Source organism: Salvelinus fontinalis, chromosome 35 (genome assembly GCF_029448725.1).
Source record: "Salvelinus fontinalis isolate EN_2023a chromosome 35, ASM2944872v1, whole genome shotgun sequence".
Taxonomy (NCBI): domain Eukaryota; kingdom Metazoa; phylum Chordata; class Actinopteri; order Salmoniformes; family Salmonidae; genus Salvelinus; species Salvelinus fontinalis.
Genome location: NC_074699.1, coordinates 39,901,198 through 39,909,832, shown reverse-complemented (window position 1 = coordinate 39,909,832; position 8,635 = coordinate 39,901,198). Strand labels below are relative to the sequence as shown.

At 48.6% G+C, this 8,635-nt stretch overlaps 1 protein-coding gene across 2 annotated transcripts in view; it reads left to right on the top strand.

Moving 5' to 3' along the window:
• Positions 1–37: 37 nt before the first annotated feature.
• Positions 38–8,635, top strand: part of LOC129834850 (WASP homolog-associated protein with actin, membranes and microtubules-like) — a 28,818-nt gene continuing 20,220 nt past the window's right edge. For both annotated transcript variants that reach the window (XM_055900177.1, XM_055900176.1), the window contains exons 1-2: positions 38–698; positions 4,884–5,057. In XM_055900177.1, coding sequence (XP_055756152.1) covers positions 120–698; positions 4,884–5,057 — 753 coding nt within the window. In that variant the 5' untranslated portion in view covers positions 38–119. The remainder of the gene's footprint in view (positions 699–4,883; positions 5,058–8,635) is intronic.

Below are 8,635 nucleotides of genomic sequence, written 5' to 3'. Positions count from 1 at the left end.
GGTCAAAGTTGAAGATAAAGAGAACGCCACAGAAAATTCTACGTCACCGTTACAAATGGCGGACGTTGTAAACAAGGCAGAGGAATACAAGTTTTAGTTAGCTAGATGTTTACCACAAAATGAATAGCATAGACTGCGAGCGTTTGGACAGCTTGGACGGCTGGGTCGCCATCAAAACGAACATATTCGAAGAAAACGAGACGTTCAAGCTCGGTTTTATCGTGCAGTGGAATGTTATCGAGTCCAAGTTCGCGGTCACCTGTCACAACAGAACTCTCCAGCGACAGAAGCGCAAAGACCAGCTTGCTATCTGCGAAACCGAAACCAGCTGGGCCGGACTCTTCTCTGTTAACGATTTAAAAAATGTCCACCGTCAGTTTACAGGGGTCGGGGATGTCGTCGCACCCTATTTCCCCGACCTGTCGGACTTCAAGGAGGGTAACATTTGGGACATGATCTTTCTCAGCAGCAATCGGACGTTCAACCAAGATGATCAAGAGAGAGATCTAGATACACCTTGCCGTCAGCTGGAGAAATACTTCAGCACTGCGATAGATGTCTGTGGCAGGAAGATAGTGCTGGACTCGCTTTTCCCGCAGGACGAGCGAGATGTCGAGGAGTACTTTGAGAACATGCAGGAGTTCAAGAGGAAAACGATGCAGGATGAAGTCACCAGGGCTAAGGATCACCTTAGAAAGGTCAGTGGCCACTTTTTAATGAGTGATCTATACAAGCTGTGGCCTGTCACTGTTCTTCAATCCTGGTCCAGACACATGGTTTGCACACTTTTGTTCCAGCCCAGCACTAACCAATCACTAGGCCTACGCCCTTGCTCATTTGAATCAGGAGTAGGCTACATTGCTGGGCTGGAACAAAAGCCTGCAGACTCAGGGGGGCCCCTTGAGGCATACCGGTAGTATACTCTGCTTACCGATGCCCCCACTATCCAGTAATCAAGTCACTTTGAGTAAACCCTAAAAATGTCTGTCTAACATTTAGGCATTTAAATCCCCTCATGACATTGGGATAGACACCCTTCCACCCTGGTTCACATAGGGGTTTAAATAAAGATGCAGTGTCACTGTCGTCACTATTGTTGCACAATATGACAACACGTGAGAAGGAAAACATGACCAATTGCTCTCCCAGCCGGTTGATAGTCCTGAGGCTGGATTGGCTGGCAAGAGAGTGGAGATGTTTAAGAGGGGGAGAGAGAGAGGAGATGTTTAAGAGGGGAAGAGAGAGAACGATCTGAGAGACAAGGCAAGAAGAGCCTTCTATGCCTCAAAAGGAACAAAATTCGACATCCCAATTATTAGGATCTGGCAAAAAATACTTTAATCATTTCTAGAACCCATTGCCCTTCATGGTTGTGAGGTCTGGGGTCCGCTCACCAACCAAGAATTCACTAAATGAGACAACCACTAAATTCAGACTCTGCATGCAGAATTCTGCAAAAACATCCTCAGTGTACAACGTAAAACACCAAATAATGCATGCAGAGCAGAACTAGGCCGATACCCGCTAATGATCAAAATCCAGAAAAGATATGTTAAATTCTACAACCACATAAAAGGTAGTGATTCCCAAACCTTCCATAACAAAGCCATGACCTACAAAGAGATGAACCTGGAGAAGAGTCCCCTAAGCAAGCTGGTCCTGGGGCTCTGTTCACAAACACACCCCACAGAGCCCCAGGACAGCAACACAATTAGACCCAACCAAATCATGAGAAAACAAAAAGGTAATTACTTGACACATTGTTAAGAATTCACCAAAAAAACAGAGCAAACTAGAATGCTATTTGGCCCTAAACAGAGAGTACACAGTGGCAGAATAACTGACCACTGTGACTGACCCAAACTTAAGGAAAGCTTTGACTATGTACAGACTCAGTGAGCATAGCCTTGCTATTGCGAAAGGCCGCCGTAGGCAGACCTGGCTCTCAAGAGAAGACAGGCTATGTGCACACTGCCCACAAAATGAGGTGGAAACTGAGCTGAACTTTCTAACCTCGTGCCAAATGTATGACTATATTAGAGACACATATTTCCTTCAGATTACACAGATCCACAAAGAATTCGAAAACAAACCCGATTTTGATAAACTCCCATATCTACTGGGTGAAATACCACAGTGTGCATCACAGCAGCAAGATTTGTGACTTGTTGCCACAAGAAACGGTCAACCAGTGAAGAACAAACACCATTGTAAATACAACCCATATTTATGTTGATTGTTCCTTTTGTACTTGAACTGTTTTCACATCACTACAACACTATATATAGACATTATGACATTTGAAATGTATCTATTCCTTTGAAACTTGAGTGAAATGTTTACTGTTCATTTTTTATTGTTTATTTCACTTTTTTTATTATCTATGTCACTTGCTTTGGCAATAGAGAGAGAGAGACAGTCCTGAAAGGCCAATGATGGAGAGAGAATTCATTTTTTAATTTAACTAGGCAAGTCAGTTAAGAACAAATTCTTATTTACAATGACCGACCAAACCCGGACGACGCTAGGCCAATTGTGCGCCGCCCTATGGGACTCCCAATCACGGCCGGATGTGATACAGCCTGGAATCGAACCAGGGACTGTAGTGACGCCTCTTGCGTGCGCGCACACACACACACAGAGAGAGAATTGCAAACCCAGTGAGTCACTGTCATAAAGGTCAAGAAAGGAATAATACTTGTCCACATCAAAGGCAGATATGTAATTACTCTGTCTAATGAATGGATTCACCCACAAGGCATACAGCTGAAGTATGAACACATTACTAACATGACAAGGCATTATTCTAGATCAGACAGGAAGAGAGAGAGAAGAGAGGGGTCATAACCTAAAAGGCCCCAAGAGACCAATAGCATTACTGTAAAGTTAACCTCCAATCAGTTATCACACCTACAGGATGTAAAGACAGCAGCACAGAGGGTTGACAGAATGAGGATGGTTAAGAGCAGCACAGAGGGTTGACAGAATGAGGATGGTTGACAGCAGCACAGAGGTTTGACAGAAGGAGGATGGTTGACAGCAACACAGAGGTTTGACAGAATGAGGATGGTTGAGAACAGCATAGAGGTTTGACAGAATGAGGATGGTTGAGAGCAGCACAGAGGTTTGACAGAATGAGGATGGTTGAGAGCAGCACAGAGGTTTGACAGAATGAGGATGGTTGAGAACAGCACAGAGGTTTGACAGAATGAGGATGGTTGAGAGCAGCACAGAGGTTTGACAGAATGAGGATGGTTGAGAACAGCACAGAGGTTTGACAGAATGAGGATGGTTGAGAGCAGCACAGAGGTTTGACAGAATGAGGACGGTTGAGAGCAGCACAGAGGTTTGACAGAAGGAGGATGGTTGAGAGCAGCACAGAGGTTTGACAGAATGAGGATGGTTGAGAGCAGCACAGAGGTTTGACAGAATGAGGATGGTTGAGAGCAGCACAGAGAAGGCTGAATTCCTGAGAAGACAATACAACCGTTTATATAGAGCGTAATGAGTCACATTCGGGGGCTCGGCGGCCTTACATAATTCTCCCTTGAACTCCCTTGATTCTGGATCAGACAGAAGTGTTTAAAACTAGCCGGACCGGCATAGAGACGACCTAGCAACCTATAGAACAGTGGGACATTAAGGCCACATCAAGTCATGGTAGAATAGATGTGGGACATTAAGGCCACACCAAGTCATGGTAGAATAGATGTGGGACATTAAGGCCACATCAAGTCATGGTAGAATAGATGTGGGACATTAAGGCCACATCAAGTCATGGTAGAATAGATGTGGGACATTAAGGCCACATCAAGTCATGGTAGAATAGATGTGGGACATTAAGGCCACATCAAGTCATGGTAGAATAGATGTGGGACATTAAGGCCACATCAAGTCATGGTAGAATAGATGTGGGACATTAAGGCCACATCAAGTCATGGTAGAATAGATGTGGGACATTAAGGCCACATCAAGTCATGGTAGAATAGATGTGGGACATTAAGGCCACATCAAGTCATGGTAGAATAGATGTGGGACATTAAGGCCACATCAAGTCATGGTAGAATAGATGTGGGACATTAAGGCCACATCAAGTCATGGTAGAATAGATGTGGGACATTAAGGCCACATCAAGTCATGGTAGAATAGATGTGGGACATTAAGGCCACATCAAGTCATGGTAGAATAGATGTGGGACATTAAGGCCACATCAAGTCATGGTAGAATAGATGTGGGACATTAAGGCCACATCAAGTCATGGTAGAATAGATGTGGGACATTAAGGCCACATCAAGTCATGGTAGAATAGATGTGGGACATTAAGGCCACATCAAGTCATGGTAGAATAGATGTGGGACATTAAGGCCACATCAAGTCATGGTAGAATAGATGTGGGACATTAAGGCCACATCAAGTCATGGTAGAATAGATGTGGGACATTAAGGCCATATCAAGTCATGGTAGAATAGATCTTCAGAGATAAATAAAATAAGACCTATATATCTCTGTCATCATAACGAACAGTAACCAGGCCATGGTTATCTGTGGGCTATAGGACTGTGTTAGTTCACAGAGCTAAAGGCATTAGCCTAGCTCTGAGAGAAGACTTAAGGGATAGTTTGGGAAGTTGTCCTTTGTCTGCTTCCCCAGAGTTCATTGGCATATAAAGGACTTCATACAGGTCAGTGACTGGACTTTGACTTCTTGCTTCACCTGAAGTTGGCCGTAGTTCATTCCACAGGTCATAAAGTGAACTGGCCAGTCACCTGACAAATACATGTGATTTTTTTGTATACGTGAGATTCTGTAATACGCTAGTTTGTTTCGTGTAAATATAATTTTATTGATTAGCCTAATAGATGAATGTATTGATTGATTGACAGATCCTCCAGAGTCACAGAGGTGCAGACAGAATGATCCTACTGCTACAGATCTACCACGAGGAGGACCTAGCCTACCAGGACCTGGTCACCGTAGCAACCACCTTCTACCAGTACCTGCTGCAACCCTTCAGAGACATGAGAGAACTGGCAGGACTCTACAAGATGGAGATACTGGTAGGTGGAGACACCCCCCCCCCCCCCCCCCCTTCAGAGACATGAGAGAACTGGCAGGACTCTACAAGATGGAGATACTGGTAGGTGGAGACACACACACCCCCCCCCCCCTTCAGAGACATGAGAGAACTGGCAGGGCTCTACAAGATGGAGATACTGGTAGGTGGAGACACACACACACCCCCCCCCCCCCCCCCCCCCTTCAGAGACATGAGAGAACTGGCAGGGCTCTACAAGATGGAGATACTGGTAGGTGGAGACACACACACACACCTCCCCCTTCAGAGACATGAGAGAACTGGCAGGGCTCTACAAGATGGAGATACTGGTAGGTGGAGACACACACACACACACCCCCCCCCCTTCAGAGACATGAGAGAACTGGCAGGACTCTACAAGATGGAGATACTGGTAGGTGGAGACACACACCCCCCCCCCCCCCCCCCCCTTCAGAGACATGAGAGAACTGGCAGGACTCTACAAGATGGAGATACTGGTAGGTGGAGACACACACACCCCCCTCCCTTCAGAGACATGAGAGAACTGGCAGGGCTCTACAAGATGGAGATACTGGTAGGTGGAGACACACACACACCCCTCCCTTCAGAGACATGAGAGAACTGGCAGGGCTCTACAAGATGGAGATACTGGTAGGTGGAGACACACACCCCCCCCTCCCTTCAGAGACATGAGAGAACTGGCAGGACTCTACAAGATGGAGATACTGGTAGGTGGAGACACACACACCCCTCCCTTCAGAGACATGAGAGAACTGGCAGGACTCTACAAGATGGAGATACTGGTAGGTGGAGACACACACACACACCCCTCCCTTCAGAGACATGAGAGAACTGGCAGGACTCTACAAGATGGAGATACTGGTAGGTGGAGACACACACACACACCCCTCCCTTCAGAGACATGAGAGAACTGGCAGGGCTCTACAAGATGGAGATACTGGTAGGTGGAGACACACACACACACCCCTCCCTTCAGAGACATGAGAGAACTGGCAGGGCTCTACAAGATGGAGATACTGGTAGGTGGAGACACCCCCCCCCCCCCTTCAGAGACATGAGAGAACTGGCAGGACTCTACAAGATGGAGATACTGGTAGGTGGAGACACACACACACCCCCCTCCCTTCAGAGACATGAGAGAACTGGCAGGACTCTACAAGATGGAGATACTGGTAGGTGGAGACACACACACACACCCCTCCCTTCAGAGACATGAGAGAACTGGCAGGGCTCTACAAGATGGAGATACTGGTAGGTGGAGACACACACACACACCCCTCCCTTCAGAGACATGAGAGAACTGGCAGGACTCTACAAGATGGAGATACTGGTAGGTGGAGACACACACCCCTCCCTTCAGAGACATGAGAGAACTGGCAGGGCTCTACAAGATGGAGATACTGGTAGGTGGAGACACACACACACACACCCCTCCCTTCAGAGACATGAGAGAACTGGCAGGACTCTACAAGATGGAGATACTGGTAGGTGGAGACACACCCCCCCCCCCCCTTCAGAGACATGAGAGAACTGGCAGGACTCTACAAGATGGAGATACTGGTAGGTGGAGACACACACACACACCTCCCCCTTCAGAGACATGAGAGAACTGGCAGGACTCTACAAGATGGAGATACTGGTAGGTGGAGACACACACCCCCCCCCCCCCCCCCCCCCCCCTTCAGAGACATGAGAGAACTGGCAGGACTCTACAAGATGGAGATACTGGTAGGTGGAGACACACACACACACACACACCCCTTCAGAGACATGAGAGAACTGGCAGGACTCTACAAGATGGAGATACTGGTAGGTGGAGACACACACACACACACCCCCCCCTTCAGAGACATGAGAGAACTGGCAGGACTCTACAAGATGGAGATACTGGTAGGTGGAGACACACACCCCCCCCCCCCCTTCAGAGACATGAGAGAACTGGCAGGACTCTACAAGATGGAGATACTGGTAGGTGGAGACACACACCCCTCCCTTCAGAGACATGAGAGAACTGGCAGGGCTCTACAAGATGGAGATACTGGTAGGTGGAGACACACACACACACCTCCCCCTTCAGAGACATGAGAGAACTGGCAGGGCTCTACAAGATGGAGATACTGGTAGGTGGAGACACACACACACACACCTCCCCCTTCAGAGACATGAGAGAACTGGCAGGACTCTACAAGATGGAGATACTGGTAGGTGGAGACCCCCCCCCCCCCCCCCCCCTTCAGAGACATGAGAGAACTGGCAGGACTCTACAAGATGGAGATACTGGTAGGTGGAGACACACACACACCCCTCCCTTCAGAGACATGAGAGAACTGGCAGGGCTCTACAAGATGGAGATACTGGTAGGTGGAGACACACACACACACCCCTCCCTTCAGAGACATGAGAGAACTGGCAGGACTCTACAAGATGGAGATACTGGTAGGTGGAGACACACACACACACCCCTCCCTTCAGAGACATGAGAGAACTGGCAGGACTCTACAAGATGGAGATACTGGTAGGTGGAGACACACACCCCCCCCTCCCTTCAGAGACATGAGAGAACTGGCAGGGCTCTACAAGATGGAGATACTGGTAGGTGGAGACACACACCCCCCCCTCCCTTCAGAGACATGAGAGAACTGGCAGGACTCTACAAGATGGAGATACTGGGAGGTGGAGACACACACACCCCTCCCTTCAGAGACATGAGAGAACTGGCAGGACTCTACAAGATGGAGATACTGGTAGGTGGAGACACACCCCTCCCTTCAGAGACATGAGAGAACTGGCAGGACTCTACAAGATGGAGATACTGGTAGGTGGAGACACACACACACACCCCTCCCTTCAGAGACATGAGAGAACTGGCAGGGCTCTACAAGATGGAGATACTGGTAGGTGGAGACACACACACACACCCCTCCCTTCAGAGACATGAGAGAACTGGCAGGACTCTACAAGATGGAGATACTGGTAGGTGGAGACACACACACACCCCCCTCCCTTCAGAGACATGAGAGAACTGGCAGGACTCTACAAGATGGAGATACTGGTAGGTGGAGACACACACACCCCTCCCTTCAGAGACATGAGAGAACTGGCAGGACTCTACAAGATGGAGATACTGGTAGGTGGAGACACACACCCCCCCCCCCCCCCCCCCCCCCTTCAGAGACATGAGAGAACTGGCAGGACTCTACAAGATGGAGATACTGGTAGGTGGAGACACACCCCCCCCCCCCCCCCCCCCTTCAGAGACATGAGAGAACTGGCAGGACTCTACAAGATGGAGATACTGGTAGGTGGAGACACACACACACACACCCCCCCCTTCAGAGACATGAGAGAACTGGCAGGACTCTACAAGATGGAGATACTGGTAGGTGGAGACACACACACACACACACACCCCCCCTTCAGAGACATGAGAGAACTGGCAGGACTCTACAAGATGGAGATACTGGTAGGTGGAGACACACACCCCCCCCCCCCCCCCCCCCTTCAGAGACATGAGAGAACTGGCAGGGCTCTACAAGATGGAGATACTGGTAGGTGGAG